Source organism: Nerophis ophidion, linkage group LG10 (assembly GCF_033978795.1).
Source record: "Nerophis ophidion isolate RoL-2023_Sa linkage group LG10, RoL_Noph_v1.0, whole genome shotgun sequence".
NCBI classification, from domain to species: domain Eukaryota; kingdom Metazoa; phylum Chordata; class Actinopteri; order Syngnathiformes; family Syngnathidae; genus Nerophis; species Nerophis ophidion.
In genome coordinates this window covers 34,284,458-34,305,879 of record NC_084620.1, presented here as the reverse complement: position 1 = coordinate 34,305,879, position 21,422 = coordinate 34,284,458, and the positions used below count along the sequence as shown (strand labels likewise).

At 39.1% G+C, this 21,422-nt stretch overlaps 1 protein-coding gene across 1 annotated transcript in view; it reads right to left on the bottom strand.

The window, feature by feature from the left end:
* Positions 1-21,422, bottom strand: part of etnppl (ethanolamine-phosphate phospho-lyase) — a 31,987-nt gene that overhangs the window by 6,735 nt on the left and 3,830 nt on the right. Inside the window, exons 3-8 of the mRNA XM_061913556.1 lie at positions 11,165-11,324; positions 3,082-3,156; positions 2,924-3,017; positions 1,258-1,374; positions 1,085-1,167; positions 792-1,017 (exon numbers count right to left, since the gene is read on the bottom strand). Coding sequence (XP_061769540.1) covers positions 792-1,017; positions 1,085-1,167; positions 1,258-1,374; positions 2,924-3,017; positions 3,082-3,156; positions 11,165-11,324 — 755 coding nt within the window. The remainder of the gene's footprint in view (positions 1-791; positions 1,018-1,084; positions 1,168-1,257; positions 1,375-2,923; positions 3,018-3,081; positions 3,157-11,164; positions 11,325-21,422) is intronic.

The following is a 21,422-nucleotide window of genomic DNA, read 5'->3' as shown; positions in this document are numbered from 1 at the left end:
TATAAAATATGAAAGGAAATCTCTCAATAGTAAACATAGCATACACAATACTAATACCCCAGGAATCATAACTACATAACTACAATGATTAGCCGTCACTAGTAATAAATCATAATACACATACCTAATGTAATTTCAGTTATTTTGATTAAAAATAATTATTTCATAATATTTGTTGCAAACACTTAATACTAGTAATACAATACAGTAATGTAGAATACTACTAATATATTAATCATTGTTTCAACAACAACAATAAACAAACTTGGTGATTCGGACGAAATTCAATTATTTTATACAATGTATCCATCCGTCCATCCATTTTCTACCGCTTATTCCCCCTGGGTTCGCGGGCGGCGCTGGTGCCTATCCCAGCTACAATCGGGCAGAAGGTGGTGTACACCCTGGACAAGTCGCCACCTTATCGCGGGGCCAACACGGATAGACAGACAACATTCACACTCACAATCACACACTAGGGCCCATTTAGTGTTGCCAATCAACCTATCCCCAGGTGCATGTCTTTGGAGGTGGGAGGAAGCCGGAGTACCCGGAGGGAACCCACGCATTCACGGGGAGGACATGCAAACTCCACACAGAACGATCCCGAGCCCGGGATTGAACCCTTACTACTCAGGAACTTTGTATTGTGAGGCAGACGCACTAACCCCTCTTTCACCGTTAAGCCCTAATACAATGTATTGCAGATCTAATAACAGATGTTATGATTGTGGATATTATTGAGTATGATACAGGTTATTTATTGCTCAATAATGATAATACACTCTTACTGTATTAAAGTACTCCATCTTTGACGACATGAAGGCCTCAGCCACCTTCCTGCTTGTGACCACACATGACATCGGGTGTCCGTTCCCTATTGGTTTGCCCATTGTAACGATGTCGGGCACAAAGTCATCGCCCTGGAGTTGGAAGGCCCAAAAGTGGGTACCCACCCGTCCGAAGCCCACTTGGACTTCGTCTGCAATAAAAAGTCCTCCTGCTTTGCGCACATGCCTGCAGAGAGAGGTATGAGCACACCAAAAGATGCTTGGAAGGTGAAAGTGTCTCTAGGAGTACGTACTGCGCCACCTGCTGGAAGTAGCCTGCGGGGGGAATGACCTGTCCGCCACAACTCTGCAGTGACTCCGCAATAAAAGCGGCTACCTGCAAAAGAATGGTAATCAAGACTGAGCATCATTTGTATACACGCAAAATCCCTTTGTGGAGTTACAATAAAAGAATGAACCACAGCACCTTGCCTCCTTTGTTCTGCACTTGCTCTACGATGTCTCGGACCTCGTCTGCGTACGCCGTTGCAGGATCAGGGTGGTCTCTTCTGTACTTGCCTCGGTACACATCTGGGCTCGAGGCCTGAGGAAGAAACACTGCAAAATAACAGCGTATGAACCTTTTTACAGATATGCAGTCAAGCGGTAACTTAGGAAAGCTCCAGTCGGAAGAGTTAAGGTTTTATATCATGGTTTACCGAGACAGGTTCTGATTTCTGTGCCGAGGCTAAAGTTGGTAAGTACTCCATCGTAATGTGATCATTAATGCGAATTTTAAAGGCCTACTGAAACCCACTACTACCCACCACGCAGTCTAATAGTTCATATATCAATGATGAATTATTAACATTGCAACACATGCCAATACGGCCTTTTTAGTTTACTAAGTTACAATTTTAAATTTACCGAGAGTTTCGTCTTGAAAACGTTGCGTAATGATGACGTGTACGCAAGACGTCACGCGTTTTTAGGAAGTATGAGCGCTACGCACACACACACAGCTAAAAGTTGTCTGCTTTAACGGGATAATTACACAGTATTTTGGAGATCTGTGTTGCTGAATCTTTTGCAATTTGTTCAATTAATATTGGAGAAGTCACAGTAGAAAGATGGAGTTGGGAAGCTTTAGCCTTTAGCCACACAAACACATGGTGGTTCCTTGTTTAAAATTCACGGAGGTGAAACTTTACTATGGATCAGAGCACGGTCAAGCAGACATGAATCACGACGGAATGTCAAGAAGCAGGTTTCGGTGAGAAAATTGTGGTAAAAAGTCGCTTCTTACCGGAGAAAAGCTGAGCTTGTGCCGTCCATAAAGCTGCCGTCGACTCCCCTGAGACATTGGCGTCAAGACACCCGTGGATGTACACCTCCGACTATCAGGTACTATTAAACTCACTAAAACACTAGCAACACAATAGAAAGATAAGGGATTTCCCAGAATTATCCTTGTAAATGTCTCTAAAAACATCGGAATCCGTTCCAATTCAATCGCGTTTTTTTTTTTTTTTTTTCTAGTCCGTTGCTATCAATATCCTCAAACACGAATCTTTCATCCTTGCTCAAATTAATGGGGAAATTGTCATTTTCTCGGTCCGAATAGCTCTTTTTGTTGGAGGCTCCCATTAAAATCAATGTGAATATGTGAGGAGCCATGAAACGTGACGTCATCGTCTGCGACTTCCGGTAGAGGCAGGGCTTTTTTCTTAGCACCGAAAGTTGCGAACTTTATCGTGAATGTTCTCTACTAAATCCTTTCAGCAAAAATATGGCAATATCGCGAAATGATCAAGTATGACACATAGAATGGACCTGCTATCCCCGTTTAAATAAGAAAATCTCATTTCAGTAGGCCTTTAAAATGTTAATGTACTATGATAAACCAGTGAAAAACTAAATTATTTTTCTCCAAGTTGGTCAGGGATTGTGTTCATTTAGCAATTATGTAATATAATTTACATGTAATATTTTCCCCCTTAATGAGGTGTTTATTTGAGGTGACCCACTTTTGGGAGGTCTACATTTCCCACCGTGCATCTGTCTGCACGTTTTCCCGTCCTGATGCACACACGGGTGTCAACATTAAGCGGACCATGCTGAATCATGGCGTTTTAATGGAGTGAGCCACTCACCACGTGCACAAATGGACTGAGGGGCCCGTCGGACAGATGGTGGAACTTGTAGGGGCTGATTTCAATGAGCGACGTCACATGACCGTGATAGGCGCTGCAAACAGAATCATGAGCGACGCCACGACTTCGCTTACATATGTCCACCAAAAGGCGCTCACTTGTCCAAGGTGATGATATCTTGGCTGGCCGCGTACTGGCGGGCGAGGCGGAGCGCCAGGTCATTGGCTTCAGATCTAAAGTTGAAAGGGGCAAAATTCAGTGGAGTTACTTAGTCACCATTAAACACACAATGGCAGCCTAGCTGCTACCAAAGCAAACTCATCTTTCACTCCTAATGACACCCCGAAGTCATGGACTTAGACTTAGACAATCTTTAATGATCCACAAGGGAAATTGTTCCACACAGTAGCTCAGTTACAATGATGGAAAGTGTAAGGATGGAAAGGACAATGCAGGTATAAATGGCGATGTAAAATGTAACATATGTACGTAATATTTACACAATAAATGAACAGTATATAACAATTACCATGTACTATATTACAGTACGGGCTTCACGGTGGAAGAGGGGTTAGTGCGTCTGCCTCACAATACGAAGGTCCTGAGTAGTCCTGGGTTAAATCTTTCTGTGTGGAGTTTGCATGTCCTTCCCGTGACTGGGTGGGTTCCCTCCGGGTACTCCGGCTTCCTCCCACTTCCAAAGACATGCACCTGGGGATAGGTTGATTGGCAACACTAAATGGGCCCTAGTGTGTGAATGTGAGTGTGAATGTTGTCTATCTGTGTTGGCCCTGCGATGAGGTGGTGACTTGTCCAGAGTGCCCTCCGCCTTCCGGCCGATTGTAGCTGAGATAGGCACCAGCGCCCTCCGCGACCCCAAAGGGAATAAGCGGTAGAACATGGATGGATGTAATACTACAGTATATGTGACAGCTGTATATGTGACAGGTGTCAGGTAATAGACAGATGTCATCTATTGCTGTATGGCGAATGATTATACAGCTGGATGGAGTGCGGAATGAAGGAGTTCTTGAATTGAACACTGTGGGAACCAGTGACGTGCGGTGAACTAAACACCAGGTGAGGCATACATACTTTTTTTTTTTTTTTACTTAAACTCATATGTGCAGCTCTAGTCCTTATTGATTTAGGTTGGACATTAGAGTTACAGAGGTCGCTTTCATAAAAACGTTATCATAATGATATTATGATATGATAAATGGGTCCAAAAAGTATTTGATAAAGTTGTTATTAAATATTTTTTGGTCCCATTCTCTTTTAACAAAATAAATCAAGTATTGTGAGTGTATCTTACCTTTCTGTATTTGTATCTGAAGCAGCAATAGCTATCCTCCATGAAAACATACTTTGTATGATCGCATTCATTTTGTCTTAAAGTCCAGTTTAGAGAAGTATTTAATCTTGGATACAGTATATAATCCTCCATATTGGCAGAAACATTCATTTAATTCAATTTCATTCCAAGAAATTAAACAATATTTTTCCATTTGACAAAAGACACCCACAAACGCTGGCTTACTCTAATACAAATGCCATGTTTGCTATAAATACAGTTAAAAAAAGAAAAGAAAAAAATGCTGGCTTCCGCTAGAGAGACCAGTGTCTGCTAGCTTGAGGGACCCCACTTCTCCCAGTGTGGCGAGTCAGAGTACGGCGGAGGCATCGAACTGCAAGTTGACAATATATCGCCCCCTACCTTGAGGCAGAGGTATTTGCTGCCTCAAGACCTGCCTTTTCCACTTTGCAACAAGCATGCGCCCCCTCGCACGCACGCCCAATACACACTGTGTGTAGCCGTGGAGGCACCGCCCGTGTCTGCCTCACTTCGCATCTGCTGCATTGTTTTGATCAGGAAAGATGGAATTTCCACGATTTTGACCATGAAAATGGTCAAAATATACAGGAACCACACCAAAATCACATAGAAAGCATAAACCAAAAGAGAAATATTAAAACGTATTTTATTGTATTACTTCCTTTTGGAACATCTCATGGTTAAGCCACCTGGTGGCAGGTGAGGTACTGCCTCATTTGCCTCCCCTGACAGTATGTCACTGGTGGGAACAAAGCTGGAGGAGCCTGTTGGAGTAAGAACTCCGCTGTCCCTTAGTTGCGGCCCCTACTGGCGAGAGGTGTAACCTACATAAGGCCTGGGCAATTACTTTGAAGCAGGGGGGCCACATTTAGAGAAAAAAGGTGTCTGGGGGCCGGTATGTCTGTTTTTAGGAACACTAATACAAAACCTCCCAATAATGTCTGATTGTTTGCTAAAATTTTTTTTTTACTGTGGAGTTTGCATGTTCTCCCCGTGAATGCGTGGGTTCCCTCCGGGTACTCCGGCTTCTTCCCACTTCCAAAGACATGCACCTGGGGATAGGTTGATTGGCAACACTAAATTGGCCCTAGTGTGTGAATGTGAGTTTGAATGTTGTCTGTCTATCTGTGTTGGCCCTGCGATGAGGTGGCGACTTGTCCAGGGTGTACCCCGCCTTCCGCCCGATTGTAGCTGAGATAGGCGCCAGCGCCCCCCGCGACCCCGAAAGGGAATAAGCGGTAGAAAATGGATGGATGGATGGATGGATGGATGCAGACACCCGGAATATAAATGAAAAGAAAGAATGTGGGATTTACAATATTACTATGAACGATAAAACACTGAATATTGACAACACATGAACGTCACAACCCCCTCTCGATCGACATATTTTACAATCCAGCAAAATGCAACAAACACGGCAAAATATGAACGCGAAGGGTAAAAAAAACAAAAAAAACAACCTACACTCTGATACATGTGATATGACATTAAGCTTTAGAATTTTGTTGTAAAAATCTCCTTTGCGTCTGTCCCTAACACCCACATTTCAGGCTCGCTCTTGAAAAACTCTGTGGAAACACTCACCACCCACACTGCTTGTAGCCTGGTTTGAGCTGCTGTGACTGAGATTACCATAGTAACTAATTTTTAGATTACCATAGTAACTAATTACATGACCATAGTAACATATCATGCAAAAGTGCAGATTCTAACCATTGAAATACTTTGTATAGACCAGGGGTCACCAACCTTTTTGAAACCAAGAGCTACTTCTTGGGTACTGATTAATGTGAAGGGCTACCAGTTTGATACCCACTTAAATAAATTGCCAGAAATAGCCAATTTGCTTAATTTACCTTTAATAAATAAATCTATATATGAAAAAAAAGGGTATTTCTGTCCGTCATTTCGTCGTTCATTTTTTTTCCTTTTACGGAAGGTTTTTTGTAGAGAATAAATGATGAAAAAAACACTTAATTGAACGGTTTAAAAGAGGAGAAAAAACGAACAAAATTAAAATTTAATTTTGAAACCTAGTTTATCTTAAATTTAGACTCTTTAAAATTCAAAATTCAACCGAAAAAAATGAAGAGAAAAACTAGCTAATTCGAATCTTTTTGAAAAAATTAAAAAAATAATTTATGGAACATCATTAGTAATTTTTCCTGATTAAGATTAATTTTAGAATTTTGATGACATGTTTTAAATAGGTTAAAATCTAATCTGCACTTTGTTATAATATATAACAAATTGGACCAAGCTATATTTCTAACAAAGACAAATCATTTCTTCTAGATTTTCCAGATCAAAAATAAAAAAATAAAATAAAAAGACTTTGAAATAGGATTTAAATTTGATTCTACAAATTTTCTAGATTTGCCCAAATATTTTTATTTTATTTTAATCATACATTTGAAGAAATATTTCACAAATATTCTTTGTCAAAAAAACAGAAGCTAAAATGGAAAATTAAATTAAAATGTATTTATTATTCTTTACAATAAAAAAAAAAATACTTCAACATTGATTTAAATTGTCAGGAAAGAAGAGGAAGGAATTTAAAAGGTAAAAAGGTATATGTGTTTAAAAATCCTAAAATCATTTTTAAGGTTGCATTTTTTTCTCTAAAATTGTCTTTCTGAAAGTTATAAGAAGCAAAGTAAAAAAAAAAAAATGAATTTATTTAAACAAGTGAAGAGCAAGTAGTTAAAATATTTTCTTGGATTTTCAAATTCCATTTGAGTTTTATCTCTCTTAGAATTAAAAATGTCGAGCAAAGCGAGACCAGCTTGCTAGTAAATAAATTACATTTAAAAAATAGGGGCAGCTCACTGGTAAGTCCTGCTATTTGAGTTATTTTTAGTACAGGCCAGCAGGCTACTCAACTAGTCCTTACGGGCACCGCGTTGTTGACCCCTGGTATAGACTGTCCGGCGAGCCGGATTAAAAATCTTAACGGGCCGCATGTGGCCCCCGGGCCTTAATTTGCGAGGTCTGACCTACATAATCCACGATATAGCATCACCTGTTTAACTTCAGGTCGTCGTCGTGTGTTTGAACTTGCGATCGTTAATTATTGATGTTTTTTTATCTCAGTTCATGGTCAGCGGACTTACCAATATTAACGCTTACATAGATTAAGCAGTAATGACATCATGTTTATTGACATGTTGTCCCACTTTGAAAATGTTAAAACAACATTACGTGACAATTTATGTTAAAGTAAGGAATTCATTCTAGAAAGAGGGTTAGGGTAGCATCACAGCTAACATTAGCTATGTTTACTTTATGTCCATTTGCATTTACCATATTTTCCAGGACTATAAAGCACACTTTCTTTCTTTCTTTCTTTCTTTCTTTCCTTCTTTCTTTCTTTCTTTCTTTCTTTCTTTCTTTCTTTCTTTCTTTCTTTCTTTCTTTCTTTCTTTCTTTCTTTCTTTCTTTCTTTCTTTCTTTCTTTCATAATTTTGTTTTGAACACAAACACACTTACAGCATAATTCATCACACAATTTCATATCATTTCACTTTACATCATGTCCGAAAATGAGTAGGAAGAAGCAAAGCTTATTAAATCTTACCCCTTTCCCACTTCAGAGCGTTTACAAATGCATAAGTTAATTTACTGACTTTCTTTATTTTATTTATAGCAAGATGACATAAGTAATACAACAGTTTACAATAGTCCTTTGTAACTATACAAATGTCATTTATATACATATTAAACAATCAGTATTGATCCCCTGGGGTACACCACAAGATATATCTAGCCATGTTGACATATTTTCACGTATCTTCACATATTGCTTCCTGTTGGTTTAATGGCTTCTTACTCAGTTCAAGACCAAACCTCTAAAGCCATATTGTTCAAATATTTTTTTTAAAATATCATGATTAATTTTCTGTCAAATGCTTTTGTTAAGTCCATAAATACTGCGGCCGCACAACCTTTACCATTTATTGCAGGCCTGGACAATTATTTTGACTCGGGGGCCACATAAAAAAAAAAAAAATGTGTCTGGGTGCCAGTGTATCTGATTTTTAGGATCACTAATACAAAACCTCAAAATAACGTCTGATTGAAAGCTAAAAACGTTATGACAGACCGCCCTAGAAAACGGAATGGGATTTTACTTTTTTTTTTACTGAATGAGGCACTGAGAATGTACATGAAAATAAATAATGTGGGTTTTACATTATTAACTATGAACAATAAAACACTGAATGTTGACAACATATGAATGTCACACCTAACAACATATTTTACAAACAAGCGAAAACACAAAAAAAATTGCAACAAACACCGCAAAACAAACATAAACATTATAAAAAACCCACCTACAATCTAGATGGATAGTACTTTATTTATTCCTTCAGGAAAAATCTGATGTACCTGGGATATCACAAAGCTTTGTAGTGAAAATCTCCACACTGCTTGGTGCCTCGTTTGAGCTGCTGTGACTTAGATTACCATAGTAACTAATTAGATTACCAAAGTAACTAAAACAATGACCATAGTAACTAATTAGATCACCATAGTAACTAATTATATCACCAGAGTAACTAAAAAGATGACCATAGAAACTAATCAGATTACCCCAGTAAGTAATTACATTACCAGAATAACTAGTATATCATGCGAAAGCACAGATTTCCACCGTTGAAAGACTTAGTACAGTTGAAGACTTACGGTCATTAGAAAAACATCACTGCACATCATAATGGCAGCAACACTTTAAAAAAAATATTTTGAAATGTCCGACGGGCCAGATTGAAAAGCTTAGCAGGCCGCATGTGGCCCCCGGGCCTTAATTTGCCCAGGTCTGATTTATTGCATTGGTAATTTCCTCTGTCATTTTGATTAATGCTATCGATGTTGAGATATTTGCTCCGAATCCATATTGGTTCTCCACGAGCATCCCACTTTTGTTGATAAATATATCTAATCGGGTATTGAATACTTTTTCCATGATTTTGGAGAATTGTGGAAGTAATGAAACCGGTCTGTAGTTAGTAAACTGGTGTATGTCTCCATTCTTATAAATTGGTACGATTTTCGCAATTTTCATTTTGTCTGCGAATTTGCTGGTTAGAAATGATAGGTTTGCTGATTTATATCAGAGGTTCTGAAATGTCTTCTATAACCTTTTTTATCGTTACCATATATCTATTCCATGACAGTCAGTTGAGGTCTTGGTTATACAATTTTTTACAATTTTGATTAATTCTTCTTTTGTCACATTCTTAAGAAACATCGAATTGGAATGTTTGTCTATGCGATTACTCAAGTCCTCAACAGACCCATCATGCGTATTTGGAATTCTTTCTTCCAGATTTTTTCAGATATTAACAAAGTAATCAATAAAACTTTCAATTATTTGGTTCATATTGTCATTTTTGGGTATTTCCATCTAGAAAGTACAGGGGGTAATCTTTCTTAGCACCGTGATGCTATTTAGGACGCCCATGTTGCTCTCATGTTATCTCTGTTCTTGTTGAATAATTGACTGTAGTATTCCTTCCTGTAGGTTTGTAGTATACTAATTAGCTTGTTTTTATATTTCTTATACTTATTTTCTGCCTCTATAAATATCTGTGTTGTAAATATTCAATATAATATTTGAGACAAGCATTTTTCAGTCCTTTTGTCATCCATGGTTGTTTTTCTTTTTTTTTTGCTTCTTACTAAGTTCTTTCCATGGACAATGTTTATCATAGAGTGTTAGAAAAGTGTTGAAAAAATTCCCATATAAATTATCTACATCATCTTCATTACATACATTGTCCCAAATGTGTTTCCTCAGCTCGTTCTTGAAAGAAATAATTAGTTCCTCTGTGCATATTTTTCGAAATTTCTTTTTGTCAATGTTCTTTTTCCTGTAGTTCCCATCATAAATAGTAAAAACTGGCAGATGGACGCTGATGTCGGTTGTTAACAGTCCACTTGTTGTATTATTATCAAATACATTAGTAAATATATTGTCAATAAGTGTAGCACTGTGACTTGCAATTCTGGTTGGTCTTGTGATTTGGGGATACAAACTCATACTATACATCGTATAGTAAAAATCTTTTTTTCAAAACTCGACAATTACACAGCCTGCCAACTTCACTGGTTTTGGGTTTTGTATATTGTTTATATAATATCCTTAATATCCATTGTTAATACCATGGTTTGATCTCAAATTTCCAGGACTTATAGTGCTTCCAATTATATAAAAACAGGTACCAACATGAAAGAAGTCGGTTTTGCAATGTAGGTGTCAGGTTTCTCCCAGACAGTTTGGTTATGTTTTAGTTTTTCCTGTTTTATTTCCTGGCAGCGTTCTTATTTTGGTTTCAGTTTCCTGCTTGTCTCTCTTAGCGCTGTTTCCCCTCAGCTGCGGCTGATTGGCACCTGGCAACACCTGGTGTCAATCAGCCTGATGCTATTTGGACCTGCCCTCCAGTCAGTGCTGGAGTATTGTAACTGAAAGCTACTGTATGCTGAGGACTTTTTTCGTGTCTTCTGTTTCCTGTTCGCTGTTTCCAGTTCACCTGTTTTCCTGGTATCCTGTTTCCTCGTTCCGGATTTGTTTTTTTCCTGCAATTTTTGGACATTAAATCATGTTTTCCTGCACTAAGCCTGCCATCTCTGCATCTTGCAATACGTGACACTAGGAGTCCTTTCAGGTTACGCCAATTGCCCTGAAGCTTGCTGGATTAATGCTATCTCCTGGACTAATTGGAAATAACCAAGGTGAAAGAGTTACACTGAATTTTAATGCACTACTCCTAGTCGGAGGTTGGAGATGTCCCCCTTTCCAAGTGTTCTGAAATGCAGAATTTTGCCTTAAAGTGCCTGTTAGTTGACTTTTCAGAGCGTTGCTTAATCAGTTGAGAATACAACGGAGCACGCCTTACCCAGAGTTGACAAAGTAAAAGACAGACAGCTCCTCTGGTAGCATGGCCTGCAGCTTCTGGGCGTAGAGCACCAAGTTATCATGCAAGAAGCGTGAGTTGGTGTTGAGCAGCTCCATCTGCTCTGCGCCGGCCTTCACCACATCCGGGTGACAGTGACCCACTAGTGGGAAAAAAACACATGCAAAAATCACGCCTGAGCATGGGTCTTACAAAACTTATATTTTTTTCAAAACACTGTTAATCAAATTAATTATTACTTTACAAACATTGCAATGCATCGCAGTGAAATGTGGCGCTTTATTGTTTACATCAAATTCATGTGAACAATGGGTTTTTATGTTGTTCAAAGGCCAAGTGAGTGTTATTCCCTCATTATTTACAAAGAGCATACGTTCTAGAATTAATTTCAATTGTGTTTTTTGTATTTGGAATCTGTTTGTCAATTCTCAGGAGCTGCCACCATTAGGCCTGCAACTATTCATCGAATCAAATCGTTTAAAGGCCTACTGAAATGAGATTTTCTTATTTAAACGGGGATAGCAGGTGCATTCTATGTGTCATACTTGATCATTTCGCGATATTGCCATATTTTTGCTGAAAGGATTTAGTAGAGAACATCCAGGATAAAGTTCGCAACTGGAGAAAAGCCCTGCCTCTACCGGAAGTCGCAGACGATGACGTCCCATGTTGATGGCTCCTCACATATTCACATTGTTTTTAATGGGAGCCTCCAACAAAAAGTGCTATAAGGACCGGGAAAACAACAATTTCCCCATTAATTTGAGCGAGGATGAAAGATTCGTGTTTGAGGATATTGATAGCGACGGACTAGAAAAACAACCAAAAAAAAAACAACAACAAAAAAGGCGATTGCAATCGAGTTGCATTGGGACGGATTCATAGGTTTTTAGACACATTTACTGAGATAATTCTGGGAAATCCCTTATCTTTCTATTGTGTTGCTAGTGTTTTAGTGAGTTTAACAGTACCTGATAGTCGGAAGTGTACGTCCACGGCCGGGTGTTGACGCGCAGTGTCTCAGGGAAGTCGACGGCAACTGTACGGGAGGCGCAAGCTCAGCTGATATCCGGTAAGTGGCAACTTTTTAACCATAATTTTCTCACCAAAACCGGCTGGTTGACAAGTGGTCAGGATCCATGTCCGCTGTGATCAATAGGAAAGTTTCAACTCCGTGAATGTTGAACAAGGAATCACCGTGTGTTTGTGTGGCTAAAGGCTAAAGCTTCCCAACTTCATCTTGCTAATTTGACTTCTCCAATATTAATTGAACATATTGCAAAAGATTCAGCAACACAGATCTCCAAAATACTGTGTAATTATGCCGTTAAAGCAGACGACATTTAGCTGTGTGTGTGCGAAGCGCTCATACTTCTTAAAAACCCGTGACGTCCTGCGTACACGTCATCATTACACAACGTTTTCAAGACGAAACTCCCGGGAAATTTAAAATTGCAATTTAGTAAACTATAAAGGCCGTATTGGCATGTGTTGCAATGTTAATATTTCATCATTGATATATGAACTATCAGACTGCGTGGTGGGTAGTAGTGGGTTTCAGTAGGCCTTTAATTCGATTAGAAACAAGTGGGGACTTAACCACATATTTTCTTGTTTGATGTAAGTCCTTTCAAGGAACGGTCCTTCAAAGGGAGTTTATGGATGGAGTCTGAAAGAACCTTTGCTTTATCAGTGGTATTGAAGATAAAATACAAAGGAGATATTGGACTTTGATTGCCAAAAACTGAATGCTCGCACAATTAAAGATGTTTAGGCTATGCTTATTATTAAGGAGACAATGGTGGTTCTGTGATGGACCTGATGTCCGGCGATTATCAGATAGAAATATTGGAAGATAAACCAAGACAGGCATGGTGGAAGAGGGGTTAGTGTGCCTGCCTCACAATACGAAGGTCCTGAGTAGTCCTGCGTTCAATCCCAGGCTCGATATCGTTCTGTGTGGAGTTTGCATGTTCTCCCCGTGAATGCGTGGGTTCCCTCCGGGTACTCCGGCTTCCTCCCACTTCCAAAGACATGCACCTGGGGATAGGTTGATTGGCAACACTAAATTGGCCCTAGTGTGTGAATGTGAGTGTGAATGTTGTCTGTCTATCTGTGTTGGCCCTGCGATGAGGTGGCGACTTGCCAAGGGTGTACCCCGCCTTGCGCCCGATTGTAGTTGAGATAGGCACCAGCTCCCCCCGTGACCCCAAAGGGAATAAGCGGTAGAAAATGGATGGACAAACCAAGACAGCTTTCACACGTCATCTAGGCTTTTATGACTTTAACCAAATGCCACAAAGCGTGACCAACACCACCAAATAGTTTCCAATGTTTGGCGGCCGTAGTCGTGACACCAAGGTGCAGGAACCAGGAGAGCGAAGATCAGGTAAAAGGATTTTTTTAATATACAACACAGAGAAGGAAGCAGTCGTGCATGCAAATTTCTTTAACATAAGCAAAATCCTGGAGCGCTAAGGAGCAGGCGAGGCAGGCACTGCTGATGGACACCAGGTGTGGCCTGGCTGCCAATCAATAACAGGTGAGGGGCAAACAGCGCTCAGTGGGGACATGCAGAAAATGTAATCAAAATAAGAGCACTGATAGGAAATAAACACAAAACAAGGAATCACAAGCTTGATGTAAAAGTGTGTTGGAAACCTGCATCTTAGTAAAGTGCTGGCACTCTTTTGATTATTTGATAGTGTTTTCCGAGACACTCAAAAGCCATGAAAAAAAGACCACTTTAATGATTGCATCGTCTGAAGGACTACGACCTAAAGTTGTCACTTGAAAAGTGGTAATTTTGGTTTGGCATGTACCTTGGTCAAATGTTTAATGCCCATTGAGTTCATACTGGCCCTGATAATATCCCAGCTCTAAAATCTTGGCCAAAATTGTTAAAATGGTTCTTGGGCTTTACAGGTTATTACATGTGTTTTGTTGAGGGCTACTCAAGAGGCCCTTTTCCACCGCAGGAACCTTTACAGAAATTGTACCATTTATCCGAGCAATTCAACAACTACCCGGATAGATTTAGTTCTTCAGGAACCTTTTGGAGTTTCTGTCAGCTATGTGGGACTTTTAGAAGGTACCCGGAACCTTTTCGGGGGCGCACTGAACTGCTATGACTGCTGATTGGTTGAACACAGTTGGGGGCGCTCCTGAAATGTTTCAAACACAGCCCCGTCATTTACAGAATGCTAGACAACGCGCTCATTTCTCGTTTCTAGCGTATTTCTATTCCAATAAATGTGACAATGAAGAGGAAGAAGAACGAAAGTTTCTTTCGACTTGCTGGAACTTTAGTGGGGCGTCTTTGTGCCAAAAAACGCTGATCCGTGGATCTATCTTGCAGTGTTTTTACTCAGTTGTTGTCTTAAAACGATATGCAGTTTACTGCTGTTTATACATTTTTATAAACTTCATTTTGACACGCGAAGCTACGAAAAGCAGTCGGACTCGGACTCTTATAGATGTATTTACAGAGGAGTATGAAGCATAAAGACCTCAGCTGCTTACTACTCTGACTTTGTTGGAGAAATGTGGAAAAAAATGAAGCCGCACACCAGTAAGGTAAATGACATAAAATATCAACTATTTACTTTATTACATGTTGTAAAAGTAGTCAGTGACACGTCATTTGTGTAGATGTTAGGTTCAACCCGAGTGAACTAAATGCTAATGCTAGCTAGCTAACGCTAAAATCAATGTGTTTGTGTTATCGCCGTGAGATAAACACTGAAATGTAATATTCATCTTTTGCTATTCATCATTTACCGAGAGGACAACTTTCTGACTGTTGGCGGGCAAAAGCCTGACTTTTTTTAAATTTTTATGTACGTTGTACATAATTGCCTGGAATTTAATTTAATTTAAGAGCTTTCACCTAATATTGTCTGTTTATTTACATGGCATCAGGTTAGAAATATATTAAACCACTCCTCCATACGTCATCAGCCTGATTTGTATCAACTACCGTGAACTGCAGGCCTGGGCAATTATTTTGACTAAGGGGCCACATTTAGAGAAAAAAATTTGTCTGGGGGCCGGTATATCTATTTTTATGAACACTAATACAAAACCTCACAATAACGTCTGATTGAATGCTAAAAACGTTATGAGAGGCCGCCTTAAAAAACATAATGGAATTTAACATTTTTCTATGAGGGATAAAACACTGAATATTGACAAAATATGAACGTCACACCCCCTTTCGATAGACACATTATACAATCAAGTGCAACGACACAAAAATGCAACAAACCGTGAAATATGAACGCGAAGGGTACAAAATAAACTCATCTACAATCTGATATATCTGATACATCACTAAGCTTTAGAACTTTCTTGTGAAAATCTCCTTCCGTGTCTGTGGAATGCTCCCCACCCACACTGCTTGGTGCCTCGTCTGAGCTGCTGTGACTTACATTACCATAGTAACTAATTAGATGACCATAGTAACTAATTTGATTACCATAGTAACTGGTATATCATCCAAAAGCGCAGATTCCAACCATTTAAATACTTTGTATAGTTGAAGACTTACGGTCGTTAGAAAACATCAGTGCACATCATAATAGCAGCTACACTTTCTGTCTTAAAGATCTTTAAAAAAATAATTTGGGAATGTCCGGCGGGCCAGATTTAAAAGCTTAACGGTCCACATGGCCTAGTAGTTACAGTGTCCGCCCTGAGATCGGTAGGTTGTGAGTTCAAACCCTGGCCGAGTCATACCAAAGACTATAAAAATGGGACCCATTGCCTCCCTGCTTGGCACTCAGCGTCAAGGGTTGGAATTGGGGGTTAAATCTCCATAAATGATTCCCGGGCGCGGCACTGCCCACTGCTCCCCTCACTTCCCAGTGGGTGATCAAGGGGATGGGTCAAATGCAGAGGACAAATTTCACCACACCTAGCGTGTGTGTGACAATCATTCGTACTTTAACTTTAACTTAACTTTAATTTGCCCAGGTCTGCTGAGCTGTAAAAAACAATGGAAACACAAACCACACACTTCTACAGGAACATATAGTTCCTGGAACTAAATGATCCAGGAACCAAAAGTTCCGACTTTTGGTAGAAAAGAGCCTCATGATTGCCAAGCCTCTAAAGCCACTCATTGTTGGGTACTATCCACCCAAACAGAGGGACAAAACTAACATAAGAGACAGTCCCAAAAGCTGTTTGAATTCCCGAGTACAGTTTGGTGCACAGTGGCCTGCGAGATGGGAGTCTGCCTTTAGAGCGCTGATTGACAAGCTAACATCATGTCTGACTAGTTATATGTGCCAAGTCCTTAAAGTGTGCCAAGGTCTCCGAGTTATGACAGCTAGTGAAGTAGACCACAGCCAAATTCCTCGTAACCTTATATTTATTATAGATAGCCTCAGTTCTACTTTAGATATGTACACTGCGGTGGTGTTACACTTGCATTCGGAATGTTTATTTCAAAAACAGAACATACTACAGTTTGTATGTTAGTGTTGACGAGTTGTTTGTCCAAATATCTACCACAACCCCTCAAAGTAATACCTTCTCCAATATCCATCCATCCATTTTTCTACTGCTTGTCCCTTTCCGGGTCATTAGAACCAATCCCAGCTACATTCAGGCGGAAGGCAGAGTACACCCTGGACAAGTTGCCACCTCATCGCAGGGCCAACACAGATTGACAGACAACATTCACACTCACATTCACACACTAGGGCCCATTTAGTGTTGCCAATCAACCTATCCCCAGGTGCATGTCTTTGGAAGTGGGAAGGAAGCCGGAGTACCCGGAGGGAACCCACGCATTCACGGGGAGAACATGCAAACTCCACACAGAAGGATCCCGAGCCCCGAATTGAACCCTGACTACTCAGGCCTTCGTATTGTGAGGCAGACGCACTAACCCCTCTTCCAACGTGAAGCCCCTTTTTATACATGTATGTGTTAAACTGTTAAAAACTTGTCACTCAATTTATAATATGTATTTTTATTAAGGTTACACAATGTGTTTTTCTTCTTTTTATTCAACAAAAAAAAGTCAACATTTCTTTAATTATGTAACAAAGACCCGCCTACCACTCGAATGCAGCTGAGATAGGCGCCAGCGACCCCCGCAACCCCAAAAAGGACAAGCAGTAGAAAATGGATGGATGGATGGACTTAATTTAGAGTTATTTGGACACTCGGGGAACATATAAGGGTTAGGTTTAGTGTTACAAATAAGCAATAATTCTGAGGTTATTGAGGGAAGACTCTTAGTTAATGGCATACTGGTTATATAATAAGGCCATGTAGAATAAGGCATTAATAAGTACTTAATATTGAATAATTAAGAGTCATAATGTTACTAATTTGCATGTTAATAAGCAACTAATTAATGGTGGAAATGTGTTCCCCATACTAAAGTGTTGTTTTAAAAAAATATAAGTAATATATTGTGATGTTCTCATGTTAAAAGTGCAATTTTAATGTCATGTGCATTTGTATGAAAAAAAGTAATCAGAAAAACTATTTTCCATAATCACAACAAAGCCATCAGACATAAAACATATGTATGGCCCAATCAACTGTTTAGAACATTCTTCAAAAAACCAAAACAAAAAACACAAGGATAAGCTCAGCAACACCAACAGACCCAGAAGACCACAGAAAACAGCTGTGGTGGATGACCGAATAATTATTTCCCCTCAAGGAGAAACAGCACTCGTTTGAGGGCAAACTTTACAGATTCTGAACAGGGAGGACAGATGGTTTGAAATGGGAGTGAGAGACATCTACGTCAGGGTTGGAATAGACATCCATGAACAGAGGAGATGGTCTAAGAAACCACCTATCTACCGCATACAACACCTTCCTTAAAATACTCCCCACAAATAACAAGAGTTAGAAATGTTCTGGTCACAGGAACGATGTTCTACAAAATATGGACCACAGGAACGATGTTCTACATGTTGACCACAGGAACAATATTCTACATGTAGACCACAGGAACGATGTTCTACATGTAGACCACAGGAACGATGTTATACATGTAGACCACAGGAACGATGTTCTACATGTAGACCAGAGGAAGGATGTTCTACATGTAGACCACAGGAACGATGTTCTACATGTAGACCACAGGAACGATGTTCAACATGTAGACCACAGGAACAATGTTCTACATGTAGACCACAGGATCGACGTTCTACATGTAGACCACAGGAACGATGTTCTACATGTAGACAACTTCTAACATGGTGTGCTTCCAGACTAAAGACCAATTTTGGGATGCTAGAGGTCCTTCCACAGTGATCGTTTTGCCCCACAATATCCTAATGTCTTGGTCTTTTTGTCGTTTGCTCTTTTGAATCTCTACAGTTGTTTTTTCTCTACAATAAGGCGGAACCATCACTAGAAATGTTCTCTTTGTGTTGGAGTATAAATAGTTAGGGTTTATGGCACCGGCTGCAAGATCCTGATCAAGATCTGACCAATCTAAGTCTGTGACATGAAGTGATGAATCCTACTTGGATGAGAGGCAAAACGTCTTCGAAGACAAAAGAAACAGTTTAGTTTCAATCGATTGAATGCCCTGAGAATACAATGACCAAGATGAATAAGAACATCCATAGACATTCACACAAGACTTGTCCAGATCAAGAACGTCTTCCTGGAGGTTGGTGTGTGTTGGTCAAAGTTAACAATCAAGAGAAGACTTCCCACGAGTTGTAATAGAAAGTTCATCATAAGATTCAGTTAAATTTTATCTATATGGCACAGTTATTTGAAAGCATTTTGCACACAAATAGGTCTAGAACCACACTCCTCATGCATCATGTAAACCACTGGTGGGCCTCAGAAACAGGAAGGACAGATTAGAGTACACCAAACCTCTGTAAACATCCTTTACAGTTCTGGAACAATATCGCAGGGAGAGATGAGACAAAGATCAATGTATACCAGAGTGGTGGGAAGAGAAGACTAAGAAGACGGCAATGAACTATTAAAGTTCAAAAAGTTCCGACATCTGGTATTATTATCCAAATACTTAGGAACTCATTGGACCGTTCTTCACAGTGCAGATGGACAATAAAGAGTAACCAGTTAAGTTTTCAAGTTTCATTCATTCAGACATTTAACCATTTGACAGATAAATCGAAGACATTTTTTACACATAGACTGAAATGGACTAGGCAGAAGTTGAATGTTTATCAATGGCCAAGTTAATATGCTGACCTGATTCCGATTGAGGCATTTAATTGTACCTTTGGTCCCTTAAAGCGCGAGACACCTTGTACTAGCCATACATTCTACGTTCACAAAATTTGGATGTAAATATCCTCAAATTGAAGATGAAAGTCTGCGGTTTAAGCACATCTTGTTTGATTCCTTTCAAATCCATTGTGCCGCATTTGGGGAAGTGAGGTCTAAGTCGGAGGGGACGACGTGGCGAAGTTGGTAGAGTGGCTGTGCCAGCAATCTGAGGGTTACTGGTTCAATCCCCACCTTCTACCATCCTAGTCACATTTGTTGTGTCCTTGGGCAAGACACTTCACCCTTGCTCCTGATGGGTCCTGGTGAGCGCCTTGCATGGCAGCTCCCACCGTCAGTGTGTGAATGTGCGAATGTGGAAATACTGTCAAAGCGCTTTGGGCTCCTTAAAAAGGGGTAGAAAAGCGCTATACAAGTACAACACATTTACTATTTAAGTCAAGGCCCGCGGGCCAGAATGAATGATCTACTATTATCTAGCTATAATCTATGATATTTGATTAGTATTAGAACTGGCCTGCTGCTGTTTTGCATGCACCAATACTCCATCAGTGTTGGCGCTAGGAATTTTCAAAATGGGGTCACCAAGTCATTAAAATGGGGTCCCACACTAAATTTTTGGGGTCCCACTGTTTTATAAGCATTTTAAAAAGAAATGATTAATGTATGCAATAGCTTGTTATATCTCACATTCTATATTGTGTTTTGGAAAAAGGTTGTCATAAACGTTACTTAATTCATTTTTAAAAAATGATAAGAAAGAAAACACATTTTTATACATTCGTACATGTATTCAGTGATAAACATTCATTCACTTTCTTCTTTCTTTCATGGACCTAAACTTTACCTCTGCCGGTAGTTTTTTTTTGCTTTATTTTTACTGTAATATTTTCAGAATGTTTGTTCTATTTTTGGCCAAAGTAATACAAAGAAAACAATATATGATACATATATGATATATATTATATTATTTATTATTATTATTGTCTATTGTGAGTGAACTGTGGTGCTGAATTTCCCCCAGGGATCAATAAAGTACTTTGTATACTATTCTATTCTATTATATTCTTATTACGCATACTATACACCAAAAAACATGCATACGAATTTCATACAATTACAAGTGATCATTTATGTTTTTTTTCATAATAGCTCAATTTTGCGCGCATTTAAAGGAACAATGGCAGTCGTTTTACGCATATGATGAACCAACAGTTGCTGTTTGAATATAAATATGAAAAAAAACATCCAAGCATTTCAAGTCTTTTTTTTTCTTGCATAAAAAGCCAAATTACTGACTTTTTCCAGAAAAAAAGGAGTCATTTTGACGTGTATGATGCACCAAGAAGACCGTAAAACTATAACCTGCTACCCAAGAATGTACAATAATTCTTCTCAACAAAAGAGGAGAAATATAATCTTAGAGTGAAATGTAATAGAAAAAATGTGTATGCACGTACAACACTTAAAACCTTTAGTATATCAGAATGTGGACTTAAATTATGGAATGGATTAAGCAACAAAGCACCAATATGATTCACTTTAAGAGACTGTTCAAACTAAAAGTGTTCTTTTTGAAATAAAAATAAAAATATTGAGATGAATATTATTTAAGTATTTAATATTTGTTTGCTTACTATGGTATATTATTTATGTATTGTTTATTTGTTCACTGTTATGTTACAGAAAACAAGGAAACTGGATGAAATTGCTATGGTATGAAAAGGGGTAGGATTAAATAAGATCAGCTTCTTCCTACTCCTTTTCGGATGCGCTATAATGAAACAACTGGAAATGTGTGATCGATTACATTGTATCGTATGCATGTTCCAAATAAACTGAAACTGAAAAGCCAAATGACTCGCTTTTTCCAGAAAAAGGGAGTAATTTTGACATGTATGATGCACCAAGAAGACCGTAACTAACTTGGATCACGCATGATGTTGCCTAATATTGGAGACAGTTGTATTCATCCATCCATCCATTTTCTACC